This window comes from Lacerta agilis, chromosome 3, assembly GCF_009819535.1.
Source record: "Lacerta agilis isolate rLacAgi1 chromosome 3, rLacAgi1.pri, whole genome shotgun sequence".
NCBI classification, from domain to species: Eukaryota; Metazoa; Chordata; class Lepidosauria; order Squamata; family Lacertidae; genus Lacerta; species Lacerta agilis.
Window position 1 is genome coordinate 15185441 of NC_046314.1, and position 25251 is coordinate 15210691.

At 41.4% G+C, this 25251-nt stretch overlaps 1 protein-coding gene across 1 annotated transcript in view; it reads left to right on the forward strand.

Annotated features, from left to right (window-relative positions):
* The window catches only part of PCSK2 (proprotein convertase subtilisin/kexin type 2), a 113227-nt gene that overhangs the window by 12328 nt on the left and 75648 nt on the right, over positions 1–25251 (forward strand). Inside the window, exon 2 of the mRNA XM_033142899.1 lies at positions 15277–15381. Within this exon, the coding sequence (XP_032998790.1) occupies positions 15277–15381 (105 nt within the window). The remainder of the gene's footprint in view (positions 1–15276; positions 15382–25251) is intronic.

The following is a 25251-nucleotide window of genomic DNA, read 5'->3' on the forward strand; positions in this document are numbered from 1 at the left end:
TTATCTCTTTCTTTAATGTTACCATTCCTCTGAAATGAATACTACCAATTTTTGACATGATTGTAATCCCAAATGAACCGCACAGCATCTCAGTAGACAAAGCACAATGCAAAAACTAGTGCCTAGAAAACACATTAAAATGATGTGTTTGTTTTACTTGACTGATGTAATAAAGGTACAATGATTTATCAGCATACTGAAGATTAATTCTAATATAGCTAGCCAAGAAACAGATGCCATTCATTGATTGGCATTAACTACAAACAAAGCCTTTATTTGGCAAGGGCATGAATGGTCAATGCAGGTATGAGCTCCAGTGTGGTGTAGTGGTTAAGAGTGGTATACTTGTAATCTGGGGAACCGGGTTCGCCTCTCCGCTCCTCCACATGCAGCTGCTGGGTGACCTTGCGCTAGTCACACTTCTTTGAAGTTTCTCAGCCCCACTCACCTCACAGAGTGTTTGTTGTGGGGGAGGAAGGGAAAAGGAGAATGTAAGCTGCTTTGAGACTCCTTTGGGTAGTGAAAAGCGGGATATCAAATCCAAACTCCTCCTCCTCCTCCTCCTCCTCCTCCTCCTCCTCCTCCTCTTCTTCTTCTTCTTCTTCTTCTTCTTCTTCTTCTTCTTCTTCTTCTTCTTCTTCTTCTCCATCCATGACGAGCTCTGACCTCTCCACAAACCTGTGACCCTCCATTTCCTGTTGTGCTCCGGTTCCCATCAGCCCTAGCCAATGACCACAGCTACAAATTTCCCATAATTCCTTGAAATGTGTCTCCAAAAATATTTGCAGTTACAGGTAGGTAGCCGTGTTGGTCTGCCATAGTCAAAACAAAACAAAATAAAAAATTCCTTCCAGTAGCACCTTAGAGACCAACTAAGTTTGTTCTTGGCATGAGCTTTCGTGTGCATGCACACTGCAGGAAGTGGAGGCTCCAAATCATTGGTCTGCTCACCCATGCTTCGCTGCAGCTCTTCTGCTCTGACACAGAGGCAAAATATTCTCAAATCTTCTTTAAAAAACCAAAGCTAGTGCTGAATAAGGATCTGTGTTACAAGGAGAAGCGCAATACATCCCTTGAGGCACTGTGCTTCACAGCAGAATGCTGGTTAATTTTTTTTTCTCAGCCTCTATTCATCTGGCTTTCCTTATGCAGATTAAAAACAAACAAACAAAAATTGTGCTGTTTTAACTGACAGTATAAAACTTTTTGGCTTTGTGTTGTTGTGGAATTGCCTATTTCTTTTTGCCTGCTCATTTTTTTGGCTTTGCTTTACAGTGGAACTTCTAAAGCCGAACGCCTTGAAACTCGTACATTTTGGCTCCCAAACGATCGAAAACCGGAAGTGAGTGTTCCGGTTTTCGAACGATTTTCAGAAGCCGAACATCCAGTGTGGCTTTTGCGGCTTCCAAGGTTTCTTGGAAGTCGTGCCTTGGTTCTCAAACTGTTCTGGGAGTCGAACAGACTCCTGAAATGGATTAAATTTGAGAACCAAGGTAAAACTGTATCTCCTTCTTCTCCTAGATGGGCTACCTTCCCAGGTTGACAAGCCCCGTCTGCCCCTTAGAAGATTTCACAGCAGCAACCTTGCTTGTTTGGAGTTGTGAGACTATTTTCTCAAATAACGGCCCCCTCCGAAAAGTTATAGCCTAGAAATGTCATGGATGAAGCGATGCAAATGCTGCTTCTCCCCCACTCCATAACTTTGGTAGATTTAAAGGGAACTGTGCATGGTTGCAGTACCAAGAGGCAAGCATGCGCTTAACACCTTCAATCTTCCAAGATGCTTTTTGCTCTTCAGCCAAAACAGCACCCAGTGTAGCTGCTTAATAAAAAGTAGGCTTAGATTTTTAAAGACAGGACACAAAAGGAAAGAGGAAAGGGGGGGGGGAGTGAGCTTGGCCAGCAGTTATTAAAGCTACAGCTCTTATAGCTGGAACTGAGAGAATTCAGATAGCTTGCTGGAGTGGCTACTGACTTCTGAGGTGGAGACAAAGGTCAGAGGTCTGTCAGCAAAGTCAGTGGAACAATCTGCTTTTCTCCTTTCCCTCTGCTTTGCAGCGAGATGGAATGGGTTCAGATTGGTAAGAGTTGACAAAGAGCCCAGAGCAGTTGTCTCTCAGTGGATCAGCAACTGAAGGCACAGGAAGCCATGTTTTTAAATAGCTTGCGCAGATGTGTCGATGTCTGACCCTTTATTTATTTAAAAAGACGGTTAGCTGAAGACCTGTAAGGTGCTGCAATCTCTGAGCCTAAGTGATATGCTCCAGATTTAGCTCTCTTTTTCTGAGCAAATATTTAAGGTGTTTGGCTGTAACTGTAAAAACAGGGAACGGAGACGTCAACATTTGGCAATTTGCTTTGAGAATGTGCTGTTGTTTTGTTATGTACACTAGTAGTCAACATTAAGATCCATAACGATAAACTTTCCGAATTTCCATTGAGACTGATGTGACTGAAACAAAGGAAATGGAAAGCCTCCTATGTATTATTCAAGCCTGTTTCAATTATTTATTGAGTGCTCACTAGCAGGAAAGCTGCTTGGGTGCTACTCTAGGAAGAATAATGAATAACGATCCATTCGTAGCATTTGGCCTTTGCTCCATTGCATATGCTTTAGTTTCAAAACAAGAGTGTTAATGGATTAACCAACACATGCAAATAGAAATCTTTAAGGATGCTGACAAAAATTAAAATAAAAATAAAAATCCTGACTTGATTTTCTTTCCATGTATGGGGATTAACTGATCTTGTGGTCAAGTAATCTTTACAAGGCATAGTTACACTGCAGCCAAAAGGAATCGCCGTGCAATCACACAAAAGCAGCAAGATTCCTTTTGCATTGTAATCAAATCAGTGACAAGACATGCATGAGCTGTATTGATTGAATCAAAGTCAGCGCAAGTAGGAATTGCCTGATGCAATATGTGTATGCACTTTTGCTCATCTGTCTGAAGGGGGGAAAGACACAAATTGGAAATGGCAGCAAGCTGTACATGTAGCCATTCTGAAATTAATTATAGGAAATCTCCAAGATGTACAGGGAGGCAAACAAAGTAGATGGTGAGTCAGAGCCAGCGTATGGAACAATCACAGAATGGGGTGACATGAGGACATCTAACCAGCCCTAGCCATTGTCTTCTGTGTTGCATTGGAGACTGGGGGCTAGGGTCTTGCTTGAATATGTTACAGAGCATCTCTGGTACCAGAGCAATTGTGTGGTCATCAAAGGAGCTGGGTTCCTCACCCACCAACATCATTTTATTGTACGGTATTCAGCAGAGAATTGCGTCCCTTTGTTTTGCTCACCCCCACCCTTTGCAAACAGAATTTTATTCCTATGAAGGAGAAAAGCATGTTTCCTTTGAAGAATAGCTACGATGATAAACATGATAATGAAGTCTATGCAGAGGACTGGATAAACTACTTGGAGGTGTTAAAAATACACTGCAATGTAGAGCTATCACAGTTCAGTTGAGTGACGGTCTTTCCTTATTGGAGGAATTGGGGATGCAACAACAACAGCATTCTGATAGTGTAGGATTCAGGCTGTTGGACAGGCACCCAGTCTTACGGGAATGATTGCCACATTTTAAGAAAGACAAGATTTTAGTTCCTTCAATAGTAGCATGGATAATAAGCATTATGGCAACCCTTTTTATCACAGTGATGGGAGGATGGAAATACTAATAATATCTTCTCCTGCTTCAGAACCATCAAATGAACAGAAGTCTTGGCCTGCAAGGAATATGGTTTCTCTAAGTCTGACACCATCTTTGTGAGGATCAAGAGCAGGCCTTTAGATTCTACAGGAATCAAATATTAACGGTGTACACTTCTTTTCAAGTTTTGCTGTTGCCTAATGCAGTGATTTGCTTTCACCCTGTCTGGGTAATTCCTTCAGAACTACAAAGAAACCACAACTTACCTGAACTTTCTTTCAGCTTAAGTTTGGATCATACATGCACATTCATCACACAGTGACTTGGAACTAAATGTGTTATATGTAGGGCTGCTTCTGAAGACAGTTCAGAAACTTCAGCTAGTGCAGAATTCAGCGGCCAGGCTACTCCCTGGAGCAGGAGGATTTGAGCACATCACATCCTATCCTGGTCCGACTGCACTGGCTACCAATTAGTTTTCGGGCCCAATTCAAAGTGTTGGTTTTGACCTATAAAGCCTTAAACGGCTCAGGACCACAATGCCTCAAGGAGCCTCTTTCCATATGAACCTCCCCAGACCCTGAGATATTTGAGATAACCTTCTGAGGCCCTCCTTCGTGTGCCTCTTCCTTGAGAGGTCCAGAGGGTGGCAACATGAAAACAGGCCTTCTTTGCAGTGGCTCCCCATCTGTGGAATACTCTGCCAAGGAAAGTTTGCCTGGCACCTTCATTGTACACCTTTAGGTGCCAGGCAAAAAACGTTCCTTTTTAACCAGGCCTTTGGTCAATCTGATTGACATCAAATGCCCTTTTAAGATGTGTTGGGGGGGTGGGGTTATTAGGTTGTTCTTGTTTTTATTATGTATTTTGTATTTTTATATTGTGATCTTATCCTGTGAACTGCCTTGGAATCTGTGGGTATATGGCGGTATACAAATTTAATTAATAACAACACCAATAATAATTTTAGATGGTTGTAACTTGCCCTGGGGCCTGCTAGTGAAGGAGGGTAATAAAACGAATAAACACACAAGGGGTGGTATCTGGTTTTCCACTGTTCAGCAATATAGGACGACAATGAAAAGAAGGAGAGGGATGCTGTTGAGCTGCAATGAATCACTTTGTGAATTGTCGAAGACACGGGGCCCTTTCCATAGCCTTTTGGTGTGTGGCAGTTGCACCAGAGAGGCAGAGAGGTAGATTAGATAGCTAATGCTTAGTAGGTGCAGGAACAAGAGAAGCTTGAATATAGGGATAAATTTCATTTTACATACTTGTAAAAAGCTGAACATGGATTAAAAGCCATATAAGCAAACTTGGTAGTGTCAGTTGAGAGTAGTGTCAGTTCAGTGCTGGTGGTTGCTAGGTTGCGGAGGTCCTTGTGACACGCCCTTCATTGTGACACCTCCCTCTGCTGGCTCCTTGGTCGCTAGGGCTCTAGAGGCATAGAGATCTCCTTTGGTTTGATCATTCAGCCGGTGAGAGAGAAAGTGGATGGAGATGTAAGTAGACTTTCTCATCAGCACCTGTGTTCTGTCCTGATAATGCTCCATGGCAGTCTTAGGGAACATTTAAAAGATTAAGATTGGGAATAATTTAAAGGCTTCAGATTTTCTGGGCATCTTTATGACTCCACCCACTGTTTTGTAACAGTGAAGGGAAGTGACTGTGGGTTCTGCTTACACTTTAGGAAAAGGAAAACTAATAAGATGTCATGCCTTGGTAAAGGGCGTTCTTTTTAGGCACTTGATAACTTCCCATGGGAGCATTAAGCATGCCCTCTGGAGAGGGTAAAGTCTTGCATTGTCACTCCCCTTCCTGCCTCCCAGGGCCCATCTTTCAAAGGACAGCCAAGGTACAAAACCCTTCAGCATGCTGATGTTCCTTCCATAGTAATATTAGTATGTGGTATTTGATGTTTCGCTTTTAAATATCCCTTCTCCACACTAAGCAAACCCACCTCTTTCAATGAGATAATGAGAACTGTCTTATAATATCCAGAGGGCGCTATTCTGGCTACAGTATTCAAGCACTCTCTTCACAGGATACCCATTATGATATGCCTAGGAAAGTGAATTCATCTTGAGCTTTGAGTCTTGAATGCCCAAACTAGTTTAGGGATGTAGATCAGGAGAGTACTGTGAGTCCCATTTCTCACATTTTAACAGGCCTTCTCTGCAGTGGCTCCCCATCTGTGGAATGCTCTCCCCAGGGAAGTTCGCGTGGCGCCTTCATTATACACCTTTAGGCGCCAGGCAAAAACATTCCTTTTTAACCAGGACTTTGGTTGACCTGATGGACATCCTATACCCTTTTAAAATGTGGCTCTTTGGGGGGTTGTTGTTGTTGTTGTTATTCTGATTATATATGTTGTGATCTTTTCTGTGAACTGCCCTGAGATCTGCCCTGAGGGCAGTAAATAAATAAATAAATAAATAAATAAATAAATAAATAAATACATACATACATACATACTTCAAGGGCTGGTGTCACGTGATCATGTGCCTGCTGAGCGCCCAAATCTGAGCAGGAGAGCCACTGGCAGCAGCCCCCTGGACCATGCTCCTTCTCTTCCCATTGCCCATTTTGCTTACTCTCTTGCCTCTTGCTCTGGCTTAGGCAACTGCGGTGGTGGGGAGGAGGAGGAGTGGGTGCTGCTTGCTTGCTGGTGTCAGTCTTTCGGGAATCAGCTTCCTCCCCCGTGGCAGTAAATAAGAAGAGATCAAACGAAAGGGATGTCTTACCAGTTAGATTCTTTAATAATCACAGTGAGAGACAAATAACCTGTCTACCTAAAATGACAGTGCTCCCAATTAAGGCTCACCCCCCCTCCATCCCTATTAATCTACGTCACTCCTATGTCTTGTAATTTGAGCTTGTACCCTCTGCGCTTTCTGTTCCGAGCTCTTCTCGATCTTGGGGAGGGCACTGGAGGAACGCTTTCCAAACACTGTGAATCTGTTAACCCCCTCTCTTCCAGTGTTTCTTCTCCTAGCTGTTCCACATCCAGTATTTCCCAGCTTCTGCCTTCTGAACTATACCCCTCTGCGAACCACTGTTCCAAATCTATACTGTCCTGCTGCTTCTGGGAAGATTCAGGATCAGGATCAGGGGGAGGGGGTGTCTCCCACCATTCTTCCTCAGTGCAGCCTCCTCAGCATGGTCCCTGACAGCTGGTTGGCTCTCTGCCTCACAAGTGGGAGCAGTGACAAGGAAGGCAAGGAGTAGCTGGGGAGAATGGGTGGGTTTCTGTCTTGTCCAAGAGTCCTCCAAAACCTGGAGCTGACACGAGCCACTTCCTATTGAGGATCAGGCTGGAAAAGTCTGTATGCCATGCGGCATTTGTGCTGTATGATGTTTTTTCCCTATATACAGAAGCCATCAGCTCACGACTTGAGTGAGAAACATCATGCACGAAGTCATCCAGATCCTTTCTCATCTCACTGCTGGGTGCTTTTGAAGGAGGATGCATAAGACCAATAAAAAATATCAGCCTCATTTGGGGGAACAGGGAGGATGTCATCTGCTGCTGGAATTATATTTACTTTAGTTATCTAAATAATTAAGCATGTTCCTTGTGCAGCACTGTTGGTAGGGAGCCACTCGGCAGAGGGAATGTGATGGGTGGCATTTCGTTTTTCTCAGTAACCATATGCTGCTGGTGCTAAAAATGGCTCCTTCATATGCTCACACATCTTTCCTCTTCTTATGGCTGGTTACTTTCGCTCTCAGGCATGCGTCACACAAATCTCTAAAATGGTTTCGGGAATGTTTTGCAGCTCGAGGGTCATATTCCTTTGTGTGCAAATTTCAGGGGGCTGCAGGGCCACGGTGAGCAGAGTGAGAGACAAAAACTTGGACTAGATGATGATGTGGCTGGAGCAATGGTGGTGGCTGTTATCTTTGTACAGTAGCCAGGGTTGCCATATTTCAAACAGTGAAAATCCAGGTGGAAAGTTGGCAAAGTTTTTGAATTCTTTTTTGGGTGTGTGTGAAGTTTTCAGTTTAGTGCAAAATCGCCATTTTGGAGCTATTTTTTTTAATGGAAAATTGGCAAAAACGACACTGCCAACATGGGCATCCAGATTTGCCCAGACATTTTCATTGATTTTCGCCCAGACTGCAATATTCCGTATATGTCTAGAAAATTCTGGAGACATTTCTGCGAGGAACTCAGGGTAGCATACAAAATCCTTTCTCTCTCTCTCTCTCTCTCTCTCTCTCTCTCCCCCCCCCCCCCCGCTGCCAGCTGTTATGCTTATAAAAATCCTGTGAGGTAGTTTAGGCTAAGATGCAGTAAAGTGCCCAAGGTCAAGTGAATGTCAGGTCTGAATGGGAATTTGAACCTGGGTCTCTCTATTGCTAGTCTAGCCAAAACACTGTCCTGTCTCCCACTACAATGGTCATTCTTCTGGAGCTATGTGACTAGGTAAGCACTACAACACCCTGACTTTGTTAATTGTTCACCGAAACAACATACCTAATAACCCTAAATATGTTATTCTTCCTCTGCCATTACCGATTTTTGCTTGTATAATGGATGATGTTGATAACATCAGAATGTATGACTTTTGCAAAGCACCAGCAGCCATCTGTTATTGCTGCCACCACTGCCTAACATTTTTCATAGTGCTAGCCGAGTGCCAGGCGCAAATTTTTCTTCACAGGGGCGAGCAACTTGTTCCGTCCATGAAAATCATCTGCGGTACACAAGGATGATGAAATGTAAAGCATTTTCAAGTCCACGTTGTTCGTGCCTAAAAATATTTCTCTTCTTCTGCAAAATCCTTGACGTGCTTTAGATGCTGTGACCTTTCTTTCGTGGGCGAATAACAGAACCCACAAAGCTTTGTTCGGCGTGAGCTTTAACTTGCTTCCCGATGTTCTGAGGGATAAATAGCCTGGCAGCTAGCCCTTAAAACCTTAAACATGAAGCAAATGCTATTCGTTTGATTGACAGGATTAATTAAGCCATTAACCACTGATCATAAAAAGTGTGGATTTCAATTAGAGCTTAATTGTTGCCATCCTTAGGAAGGAGTAATCAATGCAGCTGAAACTGGGGGAGTCACTCTCAGACAATGTGTATGAATCTTCAGTCTTCTGGTTTTAGGCACCGAAGGAAGCTTTTCAACCTATAAATTATTTGCGTTTAGTTAAAGGAAGTACAAAATATCCTTATAACATTCAGGCAAGCATGCGGAAGCTGAGGGAGGGCCTGAGAAATGAAGGCTGGGCATGCATCTCTCCAACAATCTAGCTGCCAGGGTTGCCACCAGCCAAGAAACCGACAATGGTACAAATAAAAGTCTACGAAGATTTGGATCAGACCAAATCTGTTGGATCAGACAGAAGATCCATTGAATCCAGCTTCCCATCACCCACAGTTGACAGGCAAATACTTTCAGTCAGCTGTGATGCAGCCAATAGTCTTTCCTGCTGCTGCTGCTGCTGTTGCTGCTGCTACTGAAGTGATTAACATTGAGTGATATTTTGCCTCTGAAACTTAGTGATTATGGTTAATAAAAAAAAACCCACACCTTTTGAAGCCAAGTAAGGTGATCAGCTGTTTAGCAGAGGGAGCAGGGTGCTGGTTTTCGTTCTCTCTGCTTCCATCACCCACTGAGAAGCTGATTTGTGACATCACTGACGGTCCGACAGAGGCTACACGAATGCCTTCCTGTCAACTGCAAAAAAGTCCCATTCACACCATGCATTATACCAATTTAACAGACGCGGCTTCCTCTAAGAAATTCTGGGAGCTGTAGTTTGTCATGAAGCTGCAGTTCCCAGCACCCTTGGCAAACTGCAGTTCCCAGGATACCATGACTGTGGAAGTGGCAAAAGATTCTTTAAATGTAATGTGTGATAAAGCTGAATCAAGACTTCTGTGCCATGTTATTTTTAAGGATTTCTCATTGTGTTGGGCCTTAGTTCTTGTGGGACCTTTGGCATTCCAGATGTTTCTGAACTACAACTCCCATCAGCCCCAGCAAGCATGGTCAATGGCCAGGGATGAAGTGAATTGTAGTTTAGTCACATCTGGAGGACTGAAGTTCCCCCACACCTGCTGTAAGGCCATCTGTTTTTAAGAAAATAGACAAGCACATGCTAATATAGAAATGACTAAAGTAATTAGTACCAATTAACTCATTTGTACTGTTGCCTATCCCTTTCTGAGTATAGCAAGTTGCTACTTTTTGATTGGGATGCGGGTCGTGCTGTGGTGTAAACCACTGAGCCTCTTGGGCTTGCCGATCAGAAGGTTGGCAGTTCGAATCCCCGCGATGGAGTGAGTTCCCATTGCTCAGTCCCAGCTCCTGCCAACCTAGCAGTTCAAAAGCATGCCCCCCAAAATGCAAGTAGATAAATAGGTACTGCTCTGGCAGGGAGGTAAACGGTGTTTCTGTGTGCTGCTCTGGTTTCGGTGTTCCATTATGCCAGAAGCGGCTTAGTCATGCTGGCCACATGACCAGGAAAAAACTGTCTGTGGACAAACGCCGGCTCCTTCAGCCTGTAAAGCAAGATGAGCGCCGCAACCCCAGAGTCGTCCGCGACTGGACCTAATGGTCAGGGGTACCTTTACCTTCTTTACCTAAGAGAACAAAACCTTTAAAGAGGAGGATTTCTGTTTTCAAAAGAAATTGGAAGGCTAGTGAAACAGACAGAAATGCTAAAATGGCTCCTGTGGCTTTTCAGACATGCCAGAAGGGTGTGAAAATGCATCGTTCAAGGTTAATCGTTTTGTACAATCGCAAGCAATCATGTTACACCCTGTCTTCCACTTTTCTCATTGTGCAGAAAAGATCAGAAGTGTTCTGTTAGGAACTAGCCAAATAGGTCACAGTCCTTTTTTATTGTTGTAATTTGAAAGAGGGTAGCACGATAACACTGATAAAAATGGGGTTGAAAATGCAGATGAGTCGCTAACCAGACGGTTATGAATTATTCTGAGCAAGAAATAGCATGGAGACGTGCGGTGCAATTGAAAATGTTCCATAACAGCAGCCTCAGTGAGGAGGAATATATGTGCCATTTATCTCAGTCTTAGCAGTCTGGCTGAATTTCAGGGTATTTTTTCAGCAGCCATCTAAATAGCTGAAAAGCCAAGAGAGACTGGCTTAGAGTGGGTTCATGCAACTGTTTTTCCTAGTACATACAAATCGAGAAAGATAGATCCTGTAAATGATGATCAGCATTCCTCAACCTGATGCCATCCAGATGTTTTGGAATACAGCTCCCTGAAGATTAGTCCAGGCTGTCTGGGACTGATGGGAACTGGAGCCCAAAACATCTTGAGGTCACAAGGTTGGGGAAGGCTGCCATAGAGCAAAAAAACTCTCTCTTTGTACAGATAGCTAGTTTCTTTGTGTGGGGGGGGGCAGGGGGGTACTCCAGGCTAGCATTTCCCCAGAATGTTTTCAATTACATTGTTTAGTGCCAACCCCCACCTCCACGGACCACTTAAAAGTGGCCGAGGGTCTTGGCAGACCACTTAATGATTTTACTGCCTGTTGTAGCAATTGTGATGGGCTGTTTGGTTTTCGATTGCTTTTTTGTGTTTCTTACACTGTATCTGATTGCATCCCAATTTGAATTCCACAGAATTAAAACAAAAATACAATATAAGAAGTAAAAGAAGGAATGAAAATGTAATTAATGGTCAATATTAATATTTAGTGTAGACACACTGTGGACCACTTGTATGAAGCACATGGACAGCTGGTGGTCTTCAGACCACAGTTTGGGAACCCCTGGATTCTTGGTAGCGGTGCCCGCCCTGTGGAATGCCCTCCCATCAGATGTCAAGGAAATAAGCAACTATCTGACTTTTAGAAGGCATCTGAAGGCAGTCCTGTTTAGGGAAGTTTTTAATGTTTAATGTTTCATTGTGGTGGTGATGATGATGATGATGAAATCATAATAAAAACCCAAAGGCAGCTGTCAGGCCATCAGTGTTGAAGTAAGTTTCAGCTGCCAGGCTGGCTAATTTCTGTACATGCAATGGGGAGAATGACATCTTGCCCATTGCCTCAGGCTGTAAAAAATATTGGGCTGGCCCTGTTCACTAAACAGGTGAAGATCTATGGCATTTCTTATGGCATTTGACTGGAGGCTTATGACATTTGACTTTGTTTACATATACAGACACCGAGCATAGGTGGAAGCACACAGCTTAATTGCTAAGCAATCCAGTCTCTTAAGCTTAAGCCAAGAATTTGTATCTTCAATGATATTTAATATTAGTACATGCATCAATGCTTTGAGACCAGACCACTGAAGAAGCCCAGAAAACCACCCAGGGAGTGCTCTATTTGCCAACCCCAGCAAGCTGGCCCCATCTGGGGCGAAACAGTGGCCTCTTAATTACTTGGACTGCTAGGGTGAAACATGGGTAGAACGCCGGCACCCTGTCTTCTGTACAACTTCAACAGCACCCCATGGCTACTGTGAACAACATCCTTATGAACTTACCTATAAAATAAAGAAAACAGAAAACAGAGCCAAGCATCTGTAAGAACTGAGCTAAATCAATCATCATAAGTTTATTTTAGTTTGGGTAGTTTGCAAGTTTTTGTGGCATCTTGCTAGCAATTGTCTCTTGTTTACAAAATTGATAAATGTTGTATTTTTGAAACAATTGTACGTGTATATATATATATTTCGCCAACGTGCTGCACAAGTCATTTTAATTGCTGTGACAGGCATCAGATAAGCTTCCTCACCTTGGAGAGACAGAGAGATTGAGAGATTCTGCATTCCTAGATGCCTTTTTTTGAGTTCACATAACTCAAAACTCTACTCTGTCTGTGCCTATTCCCATCTGAAGGCAACCCTGTATCGGGAAATTTTGTATGTCTAATGTTTTGCCATTTTTTATGTGTTGTAAGCCACCCAGAGTGGCTGGGGAAACCCAGCCAGATGGATGGGGTATAAATAATAACATTATTTTAAATATTATTATTATTATTATCTCAAACTATTTATTTTTTGTCATACCTTTCCACAAACACAGACTTTCATTTGTTGTTGTTGTTCAGTCATTCAGTCGAGTCCGACTCTTCGTGACCCTATGGACCAGAGCACGCCAGGCACTCCTGTCTTCCACTGCCTCCCGCAGTTTGGTCAGACTCATGCCAGTTGCTTCGAGAACACTGTCCAACCATCTCCTCCTCTGTTGTCCCCTTCTCCTTGTGCCCTCCATCTTTCCCAACATCAGGGTCTTTTCCAGGGAGTCTTCTCTTCTCATGAGGTGGCCAAAGTACTGGAGTCTCAACTTCAGGATCTGCCCTTCCAGTGAGCACTCAGGGCTGATTTCTTTAAGGATGGATAAGTTTGATCTTTTTGCAGTCCATGGGACTCTCAAGAGTCTCTTCCAGCACCATAATTCAAAAGCATCAATTCTCCGGCGATCAGCCTTCTTTATGGTCCAGCTCTCACTTCCATACATTACTACTAGGAAAACCATAGCTTTAACTATACGGACCTTTGTCAGCAAGGTGATGTCTCTGCTTTTTAAGATGCTGTCTAGGTTTGTCATTGCTTTCCTCCCAGGAAGCAGGCATCTTTTAATTTCATGACTGCTGTCACCATCTGCAGTGATCATGGAACCCAAGAAAGTAAAATCTCTCACTGCCTCCATTTCTTCCCCTTCTATTTGCCAGGAGACTTTCATTACATCATATTTAATTGTGGGCAGCGAGTGAGTGAGAGAGATGGTAATCCAACTACTCTGAGTGGATTTCCTAGATCCTCTACAATAATTTCCTGTAATTCCCCTAACAATAGATATAGCTGGCGTATTTTGCCACGTGACTACAAAGGAACTCCAAGTTCTGAAGGGGGCATGCAGAACAGCAGATTTAATTCCACATCTTTTGCGTGAAAATTGGACAGTGCATCTAAGCAGCAAGAGCCACCCTTTGCGTGACTTTTTCTCCGTGAAACGAATGTTCTCATTCCTGTATGCTAGTCTTGCAGAGAAGCAGGGAGAAAAAGCACGATCTCATCGCCTCTATCGGTCCCAGCTTTACGATGGTGCAAGATGAGGCTTTAAAAATTGCAATGGGGTGGTGAGGCATTTCCCCAGTCTCTCATTATGTAAAGGTAAAGCCCTTGTCAACACTTCTTTCCATCCAAGGAAATTGTTGAGAGCCACGCTGAATGTCCAGTTTTCACAGGCATCTGGCTGTGTTTTGTGAGCGGAACGAAAAAGTTTTCAGATTTATGTTCAATGCTGGGCAGACCTGGCTCCCAATGATCTGTAACATTCAAGGTGCCCTGTGGGATCCATGTACTATTTTTTTTTTATGACAAACAGAGCAGGATAGAGGAGGATTTCATTTCCTTTGGTGGAAAATCGAAACGGGCCATGCCATGCAAGATTTATATGTCGCCATATTTCTAGCATAGTCAGGAACTAGGCATTCATTTAAAAGCAAAATTCTAACTGATTTAGACTTTTATGAGCTCTCCTTGCCTTTCTTTAATTTTTAATTTTAGATTGTAAGCTCCTCAAGGCAGGGATGTAACATTTTCTTCTGTATTTGTGAAGGAAAATGTACATGGATGGTACTATATACATAACCATAATTTGCTGTGGATATGTAGAAGCAGGCTGCTGCTTATGTTGCCACAGCTACACATGCACAAGTGTGATATTCTTGGTCGAAGACTCAATTTGGTCTTAATGATATTAGCTTTATTGCTTCGCTCTCTGGGTTATAATATGCAAGATTCTTTGAGGGATTGAATGTTTTGCTTCGGAGGCAGAGAATGCTTCTCAACCCAAGAGCTTTATACCCTTCGGGGTGGCCCCTAAACAACCCAGGGGCGGACCTTTGTAATATAGCACCCTGTGCAAGGCAAAAAAATTGGTGCCCCCAAATGGATCTTCTCAATTATGGGTTATCTCAATTTTTCACCCCCTTGGCTCAGTGCACTGTGTGGGGGAAGCTCCCATACCACCCTAAATCTGGTGCTGAGGAACCACATGCCATTTGTGGGTGGGGCCAGAGACAAAAGTGGTGGAACGACAAATGTCACCATTGCCTTTGTGCATTAGGCTAGCTTCTGCACATACATTGGTACCTTGGTTCTCGAATGGCTAAGTTGTCAAGCGAATTGGCTCCCAAATGCCGCAAACCTGGAAGTAAGTGTTCTGGTTTGCAAATGTTTTTGGGAAGCCGAACGTCCGACGCAGCTTCTGCTTGAGTGCAGGAAGCTCCTGCAACCAATCGGAAGCTGCACCTTGGTTTTCAAACAGTTTTGGGAGTCGAATGAACTCCCAGAATGGATTAAGTTCGAGAACCAAAGTACCACTGTACTCATAAATTCCTCTTTATTCTCCTCCACCCAGACAACTGGGCAAGAGGCATGATCAGAATTCAAGGTCAACGTTCCAGCCAGGCAAAAACACCCAAGGAGGGTGCAAAGCAGGGTCATTGAGGGTCATGGTCTGTGGGGAAGTGTGAGGAGCATCCCAAGGACAGATCCCACAGGTCTAAGGTTGCCCAGCCCCATTCGACCCATTGTTTATAGAGATTGTATTGTAGATTATCATGATGGTCAGTACGAGCATATTATCTAATACTTAACTGTTCAAAATCTTCCCCAGCTACCCTTTGTAGAGGATGGGTACCATTTTTTCCACAACGGGATGTCCAAGGGTCGGAGGCGGCGCAGCCTTCAGCACCAGCTTCGCTTAGAAAAAGACCCCAGGGTAAGTTGTCTCTTAATGGTTTTCCATCTTATAGCCACAATTTGAAATTAAATGTTTGACATGTGCTGTAAAGCAGTGAAAGACCCCCCTCTGTGCCCAAAGCCTTGAGGAGCCACTGCCAATTTGAATGGGTGGGTTAGAGTCAGACAATTGGCCCATCAACATAAGGCAGCTTTACATGAAAAATATGGCCTCATTTCCATATGGAGGGAATATCACCCTACATGTCAAATTCATGAATTATACGGACAGAACTACCTAAATTGTATAGAAATTTATCTATGTATGCTACTACAGCAGCAAGAATGTTACTTGCCCAAAAGTGGAAAGAAGCAGAAGTCCCAGTAAAGGAAGAATGGATACAAAAACTTATGCAATATGCAGAAATGGCGAAACTTACTGGAAGAATAAGAAATCAAGCTAGCAAATTTATTATAAAAGAATGGAAATAACTTCTTTGTTAAGTACTTGTCTGTGATAAGGCATTGTTTCTGCTTGAATTTTGTTTGAATTGACATTGGATTTATTTTAAGTGAATTTATTTAAATCGGTAGGCTGAGTGTTTAATTAATAAAGTTTACGATGAATCTAAAAATCTTAACATGGAATGTGAATGGGCTTAACGACAAGGTAAAAAGAAATAGAGTGGAACACATTCTAACAAAACAGAAGCTGGATCTAATATGCTTGCAGGAAACGCATGTTACGCAAAACCACGCAAGGATTCTGGTAAATAAGAAACTGGGGGTGGAATTCATATCTTCAGATAAAGTTAAAAAAAGAGGAATTGTAGTATATGCAAGATCGAATTTGGAACCAAAGTTGATTGATAAAGATTCGGAAGGAAGAATAGTGATAATAGAAATATGCGTGCAGGGAGAAAAAATTAAGGTGGTGGGAATTTATGCCCCAAATACGAATAGGAGGAAATTCTACGATTCATTAGAAAAGAAATTAATTGACTTAGTGGGAGAGAAGATCATAATGCTGGGAGATTTTAATGGGGTGACCACCCCGGAACTCGATAGAACCAAAAAGAGCATAGGAAATAAGCAATCTAAGTTGCCATCCCCTTTTTTCAGAATTTGCGATATTCATAACCTAAACGATGCATGGAGAGTTAGACACCCTCTGGAGAGAGAATATACTCATTTCTCAGATCCTAATTGCTCCGCAGGGAGAATAGATGGGATTTGGATACCCAAAGATCTCACATTAAAAATAAATAAGGTTGAAATTCAACCCAAAACAATATCAGATCACAACGCAGTCTTTCTTTGGCTACAAGAAAAAGGCAAGGGAAACAGAAGGTGGAAATTAAATGAGACCTTATTATATGATGAAAATATATTAAATAGAGCTAAAAAAACATTGGAGGAATTTTGGGAGTTAAACCTAAACAAAGGTACTGATATAAAAATGGTCTGGGACGCAGGTAAGGCGGTCCTTAGGGGTTTTTTTATAAAAGAGAACATAATACGAAATAAACAAAAGGAAAAAAGAAAACAAGAAATCTTAAATGAGATTCTTAAAAACGAAAAGGAACTTTATAAAAAACCAGAGGACCAGGACATTAAGAGAAATATTAAACTCTTACAATCGCAGTTTGCAATGATATTGAACGGAGAGATTGAATGGAAAATTAAATTGCTAAAGCAGAAGAATTTTGAATTTGCGAATAAACCAGGAAGACTGTTGGCGTGGAAATTAAAAAAACAACAGAGTGACAGAATAATAAACAGAATCAAAATAGAGGATAAGATAATAACGGATCCGAAAGAAATTGGAAAGAGTTTTGTTAACTTTTTTAGAAATCTATACAGAGAGGGAGAGGAAACTCCAGAGGATATAAAGGAATACTTGGATCAAAACAACCTTTCAGAAATCACACCAGATCAAAATAAGATGTTGAATGAGCCAATTACAATATTTGAGATACAGCAGGCAATTAAGAACGCTAAGGTAGGGAAAACGCCGGGACCAGATGGGCTCCCAGCAAGTTATTATAAAAAATTGGAGGACACCCTGTCGGAGCCTTTGAAAAGAGTTATGAACAATACTATGCAGACAGGTAATTTGCCCGAATCCTGGAAAGAAAGTTTCATTACACTGATTCCGAAACCTGGAGCGGACATGTTGGCAATAACTAATTTTAGACCCATTTCGTTACTTAATAACGATTACAAACTCTACGCTTATATATTGGCAAAAAGAATGGAAAAAGCTCTACAAAAAATTATACATAAAGACCAAGCGGGGTTTCTTCCCGGCCGCCTTATGCAGAACAACATTAGGAGCATAATTAACATCTTGGAATATTTGGACTTGCATATTGATAAACCATCTACAATAATGGCGGTCGATGCCGAAAAGGCATTCGACAATGTTTCGTGGAGATTTATGACAGCTTTATTAAGAAGGATGAAATTTGGGGAAGAAATTAGTAAAGGTATTCAAGCTATTTATACCAAGCAGAGGGCAAAAATTATAATTAATGGCAATATTACAGAAGATTGTGAAATAAACAAGGGAACCAGACAGGGTTGCCCTCTCTCGCCTCTTATCTTTATTTTGGTCATGGAGGTGTTAAATAAGAAATTAAGAGATGAAAAGACCATCAAGGGAGTAACCTTAGGAAAAAATACTTACAAACTACGGGCATTTGCCGATGATCTGATTATAATAACTGAGGATCCTAAAGAAAGTTTAATAAAAGTGTTGGAAATAATAAAATCATTTGGAAAAGTTGCGGGATTTAAATTGAATTTAAGTAAGACCAAATTGTTGGCTAAGAACATGTCACCTGGAGAAAAAGAGGAAATTGAAAAACTAACAAAAATTAAAGTATGTCAAAAGATAAAATACCTGGGAATTTGGATATCCACAAAAAACATAAATTTATATGAGGATAATTATGTGAAAGTATGGACTGACATCAAAAAGAACATGGAAACATGGAGCAAGCTGAAATTATCCTTTTGGGGACGCATCTCAGTGGTTAAAATGAATATTCTACCCAAGCTACTGTTCCTTTTTCAATCTATCCCTATTATAGGGAATATAAGTTGCATTGAGGCCTGGCAAAAGGAAGTTTCCAAATTTATCTGGGCTGGAAACAGACCAAGAATTAAACATACTCTTTTAATAGATCACAAAAATAGAGGAGGATTTGGGCTCCCAGATTTCAGATTATATTATGAGGCTGCGTGCCTCTCTTGGATCAAAGACTGGTGCCAATTGGAAAATACGGAACTCTTAGACTTAGAAGGGCATGACAACCGTTATGGTTGGCATGCCTATTTACAGTACGATAAAGTAAGAGTACATAAAGGCTTTAGGGGGCACATAATAAGAAATGCATTATTTAAAGTCTGGGAAAGATACAAAGGACTTTTAGAATCCAAAACTCCTAAATGGATTTCCCCTGAAGAGGCTATTGTATTAAAGAAGAAGAACATGAAAGGGAATTGGCTAAAGTATAACGAGCTACTAAAAGAAAAGGACAACCAAATAGCCCTAAGAGACTATGAGGAAATAAAAGAACACCTTACGAGCTGGCTTGACTATTATCAGTTATACGAAATTTTTAAAAAAGATAAAAAAATTGGATTCGCCGAAAAATCGTCAAAATTTGAAACGGAAATATTGAATTCTAAAACTAAGATAATATCTAAGATGTATCAAATCCTCTTAGAATGGAAGGTTCAAGAAGAAGAAGTAAAAGAAGTCATGGTCAGATGGGCTCAAGATATTGGCCACCCCATAATGTTACATCAGTGGGAAAAACTGTGGAAAACAACAATGAAGTTCACTGCATGTTACAGCATCAAAGAAAATATGTTAAAAATGCAGTATAGGTGGTACCTGACTCCGTCACGGCTCTCCAAAATGTATAAAAATCTAGCTAACAATTGTTGGCGTTGTGGAGAAGTCAACGGAGACATGTACCACATGTGGTGGACCTGTAAAAAGATCAAGGAGTTCTGGAACCTAATATATGAAGAACTTAAAAAAATTTTAGGAGTATCTTTCCTTAAAAAACCAGAGGCATTCCTCCTAAGTATCATTGAGAATGACATCCCAGAGAGCTCAAAAGAAATTTTTCTGTATGGAGCGGCAGCTGCAAGAACGCTGATAGCATTAAACTGGAAAGGGGAGTGCGTACCAAAAGTAAAAGAATGGCAATATAAATTTCAAGAGTATGTCGAGATGGCCCAGCTAACCAGTAGCTTGAGAGGAAATAATAGACAGGCATTTGTGAAAAAATGGGAGAGATATACAAAATACCTGCAAGGCATCCAAAATGGTATAAAGTCCGTGGTGGCCTTTGAATGATCCTGGAGGAAAATACACTAAGTCAGAAAAAGAAGCTGTGTTTGGTTTTGTAGAAGGTTTTGGAATTGAATAAAGGATAAATGAAAATGTTATGTACTTTCAAGAGCAGAAAAGGAATGCTTATCAGGAAAGACAGGAAGTCTGTATGTGTGCATATGTGTGTTTTTTTATGTATGAAATTAAAGTTTAGTTAAGGTTAATAACTTATGTTTAAGTTAAGAATTAAAGAAGAATTGTAATGTTGGTGGGTGTGGGTGTGGGGGTGGTGGTGGGTGTGTGTGTGTGTATAAAATAATAGAATAGTCGTTTTATATAATTCTTTATATGTTGTTATGCGTTAACGCTGTTACTGGTGCTATTCATGGCTGGTATCTTATGTTATATCATTATTGTTGTGTTGTTTGTGTTTTTGTTTTTTCTGCTTTTTGATTTTGTATCTATATTTTTTATACCCAGTATGATGAGTGTACGATTAGGTATTGTAAAAATAAATAAAAAAAAAAAAAAAAAAATATTATAAAAGAATGGAAATGGTTTATTGAATATTTACAAATAAACTGTAAACAGATAAGAACATTGGCAGAATTATTGTAATAACCTGAAGTTTCATAAGAGTATATATTTAAAGTAGATGAATAAATGAGCAAATTAAGTTAATTTGGATATGCAGAAAATATTAAAAATAAATTTAAGGAACAGCAGAAAGAGGGGGAAGGAAGTCAAGTTTAGAAATGTTAAAATGATTGTAACATCAATGAAATGTATAAATTTGAAAAGTATCGGTATAAATAAAAAACTAAAAAATAATAATTCAAGAAATCTGCTCCATGATCCACAACAACTTCATCTATGTAAATATCCTCTTTCGTTTATGACATTGATATCCTTCCTTCCCCTCCAAGGAGCTCAAGGCAACTTTCACGGTTATCTTTTCCTCCATTTTAACCCCACAACCAGCTTGCGAGGATGGTTCTGTTGGGAGATGGTCAACGGTCATCCACTGAGTTTCATGGCTGAGTGGGGTATTGAACTTGCATCTCTCCAGCCTAACACCACATTGGCTCAGACTATCTTGGTCTAAGAAAACTGCCCTTTAATTGTGGCCATCTTGACAGTCTTAAGTAATTATTTCTACAAAGGTTCAAGCTGCATAATGCTACCAATAACAAGAAGATACTCCATGATATGTCCATTGTCAGAATGGGTCACTCATAGACAGAATGGGTCATTAATGGGTTTGGAATCCTTAATAGGATGGTTCTGAGGGTCATTGGTAAGCCAATTTCTACTCCAATTAAACACTTTCCTGTGTATGAATTGTTCCATGAGTTCACCTCATGGATACAAAATGTGATTTGTGGCAGAATGCTCATGGATGTGGAAGATCACTGTTGTCAAGAGAACTGGGTTTATACTAAAATACCTTTCATAGAGTAGATCTGAAGACTCACTACTCTCTTTCCCTGGGAATGAACTTGTGTAAAGGAATTGAGAGTGAATTGTGAAGGGTAGCTCAGCATAGCACTTGTCCCTTAAAGAATCTCCCGAACAGGAGCCATTGATTCTATTTTCACATACCTGTTTTTTCCCCCGTAACAATTTACTATTTCATTATCACTTGGTCATCTGTTTAAAGATTTGATGTGAGCACAATTAAATTAATCAATCCCAGAAAAAGGAAAGTCACAGGTGAGACCAAATATTCTCACATATGGTTATTTATGTTAGGTCATTCAAGATCCAGAGCTGATCTTTATTGCATAAGTTCTGATGTCTGTAGCTTGATCTGCATATGTTCTCACAGACTAGTTCTCTCCTTTGAATTGTATAATTTGAACAATCATAGAATCATAGAATTGTAGAGTTGGAAGGGACCACAAGGATCATCTAATCAATCTTTTGCCCAACAGGGAGCTTGAACCCACAAACATGAGATTTAGAATCGCCTCTAACCAACTGCTCTACCAACCTAAGTCCCTGGCAGTCAATTAAATTCATTAATTCCATACAAAGGAAAGCCACAGATAAATTGGCTTAAATGCAGGTATGCTTGATAGCAACAGGGTATGTTTTAATGAAGCCTGCATCCTTTCCCAATAACATATACAATTTCAAGATTGAAAAATAAATATAAAATTATACCAGGTGGGTTTTTTTTTACCCCTCTTCAGAAGCAGACTGAAATATCTCTGAGGTCAGGGATATAATAGCTGGAATAGTGACTTTGTCGAATCTCTGAGTTTGAGACTTAGAAATTTTCCTCTTGCATTTCTTCCAACACATTTACGTGGAAAAGAAGAAAGCATAAAATAAATGATGCATGCAGAGAAAAGGTCCGTAGGGCCATGATGGAACTGGATCCATAATTTACACATGATACTTCCATGGAAAGAAAAAGAAACTAATAATCAATGCCGAAGCTGAAACAGGGAATAAATGAAGGCTAGAAATTCACACTATTGCACTTCTCCAGCAGTGAGGCACAATGAGACTGCATAGCACTGATTTATACAGCTTTAATATTGGACTAGACAGGAGAAGATAATTCTATTCCTTTTACAATAACCAAAAGCCATTATTGGAGGTGAAGAGCTAAATATCACCTGGCATTTCTATTCCTGTGAGGAGTTAGAGAAAATGAAAATACAACAAAATACACAAAGAACCACAAGCTTCCGTAGAGGATTCTTAACAAGAGTGGTTTTCTCTTGCTCCAGGCCATTTGATCCTGTATGCTACAAGATCAATTGTTCATTTTCTTCCTTGGCTTGTCCATTACTGGTGTGCCTCCTCCTGCACCTTTTCTCCAAATTTCTTTTCCAGGAAATCCACAAAGACCTGGCTGCTCTGCCTGAAAATGTAACATAACTAAAAAGCTACAGTTCCAAAGACCTTCCCTTGCCCAATGGAACTTGATGGAGCTGTGTGGCCCCTCACTACATCTAATGTCTCTAGGGCTGGGGGAGAAATCTCATTCAGTTCACATTGGGAGGTGAACCTACCCGACTCTCACATTCGGAAACAATGCAAGAACTGAAACACAGTCAGTCACTTGAAATTAGGACTTCTACGGATTTTGCAATGCAGTTAGTTCTCCAGCCAAGCTGTGTGTCCAAAAACACAGAAACCAGGGCAAGGTGCAGCACTGGATTTAGGGCAGTGTGAGTGAAAAATTTGGCCTTGCACAGAGCACCACATGACAAAGTTTTACCAAAGGCCGCTCCTGAAGGTGTGCATTAAAAAATTGCATACACTCATGAAAATTACAAACAAAGATGAGCAGTAGGAGAAGTTGTCAAAATGTGTGTATTAGGCCAAAGTTGCATACAGATTATATTAGGGGAAATTTGCAGTAAAACACATCTTCTCAGGATGGTTGAGGGAATCCCCACATCAGAGGGGGTGTCACGGTTCAGGCTGTTAGCAAACAAGTCCCAGCAAGGCATGTCAGGACCAGGGGCAAGATGGCAGGAATGAGAGTCTGAAGAGCAGGGGTCTGAGGGTCGAGCAGCAAGCGGTACGAAGTCACAGTCCAAGGGTTGAAGAGCAAGAAGCACAAAGTCGCAGTCCGAGGGTCAAGAAACATGAAGTCGCAGTCCAAGGGTCAAGACACAAGAAGCACAAAGTCACAGTCCGAGGGTCAAGGCACCAGAAGCACGAAATCACGGTCAAGAAGCAAGGCTGCACGCAGCAAGGCAGGGAATGCATTGCTGTGACAAAAAGCCGCAGGAAAAAGCTGGCCTTATATCCCCTGCCGGCTCTTGCCACCAGGTGCAGTGAGTTACCAAGCAGCCTCACCTGTGGGGCCGTGCCCTGCCTCTCCAGAACAAGCTGAAGAGGTCCCCAGTCCTGCGAAGCCCTGCTGGTCCCAGGGCCTGGCTCCTGCACGCATTCCTGACAGGGGGGAAAGTTCTGTTATGCAAGTGGATCTTATTCTTAGGCATTTACTCTACTTAGGACTACACTGAATTCCATTGTTCGGTTTTCCTTGTGAGTAGCATGTTAGGAGGACCAGTGAGAGTGACATTTGTGTGGGTGGGTGTGTTGTGGATGGGTGTATTCAGAATCTGTCCTTTGCTAAATGAATTGGAACTTAATTCAAATACAGGTGGGTAGCCGTGTTGGTCTGCCATAGTCAAAGCAAAATAGAAAATTCTTTCCAGTAGCACCTTAGAGACCAACTGAGTTTGTTCTTGGTATGAGCTTTCGAGTGCATGCACACTTCTTCAGATACACTGAAACAGATGTCACCAGATCCTTAAATATAGTGAGGGAGTGGGGAGGGGTATTACTCAGGAGGGTGGTGGGAATGGGTGATCAGCTGATAGGTGTGGAAAACCTGTTGACGACTCTTAACGGCTGCAATTAGTCTTGCAGGGAAAGGCAAGGGGTGAGATGGCTAAATATAGCTTTGTCATGTATAATGAGATAAGAATCCAATGTCTTTGTTCAGACCAGGCTTCTCCATGGTTTTAAGTTTGGTTATTAGTTGCAATTCAGCCACTTCTCTTTCCAGTCTATTTCTGAAATTTCTTTGTATTACGACAGCTACTTTGAGATCTTTTATAGAATGTCCTGGGAGATTGAAGTGTTCTCCTACTGGTTTCTCTGTCTTGTGATTCCTGATATCAGATTTATGTCCATTTATCCTTTGGCGTAGGGTTTGGCCTGTTTGTCCAATATAGAGAGCTTAATTCAAATAGTTGTAGAAACAATAGTTAGCAGGCTGATTCTGCATGTGTATGAAGCATCCATATGGGGAATAACCAGGATATACAAATAGCCAAGCAAGTTTGGATTATCAAGCTAAAGAATTCCAGTAACAAGAGACCTTCTTGTCATTTTCTTATTTTTCTGTGCTTTGAGATGTTTAAAGTGACTCAGCATAAACTCTTGCCAATAGGAAAGGAGCTACAATTTGATTGCAAAGAAACGTTTTTGCCCAAATAACCCTCCACCCGTACTTAAGTGTAAAATGGGAAAAACCTGGTGTTTTTTAATACACACTCTTTGTGCTAGAATGGCTAGCAAACAGTCTCCTGCCGAGGCACGCTCTGTTTTGTATTGTTACATGATTGCAATACGTACACAAAAGTTAACAATGTGCAAATGTGTTTAAAATTGCTTTTTTATGATTTTGGGGTGTGTGTGGATAGAAAACACAATCTTCCTGGAAATAGCCGAGAACTGAATGTCAATTTGAAAGACCTTCGGAACATAGGAGTCTGCCTTGTGCCAGGTCAGACCATTCATTATCGACACAATGACTGGCGATGGTTTTTCGGGGTTTCAGAACCTAACTGGAGATGCTGAGGATTGAACCAGGGATCTTCTGCATGCAAAGCAGATACTCTGCCACTGAACTATGGTCCTTCTTTGTGCCTCACAGAAGATCATTCTCTTTTTAGTAAGCCGAAGCCAGTTTATTCATAAACAGCTTTCCCATTCCTCCTAGCCTTATGCTGACATTCTGCATGTGTGTGCAGATGAAAGCCTGCATCTGTGTGCATGTGTTGGGATTGTGTCTATCGACTT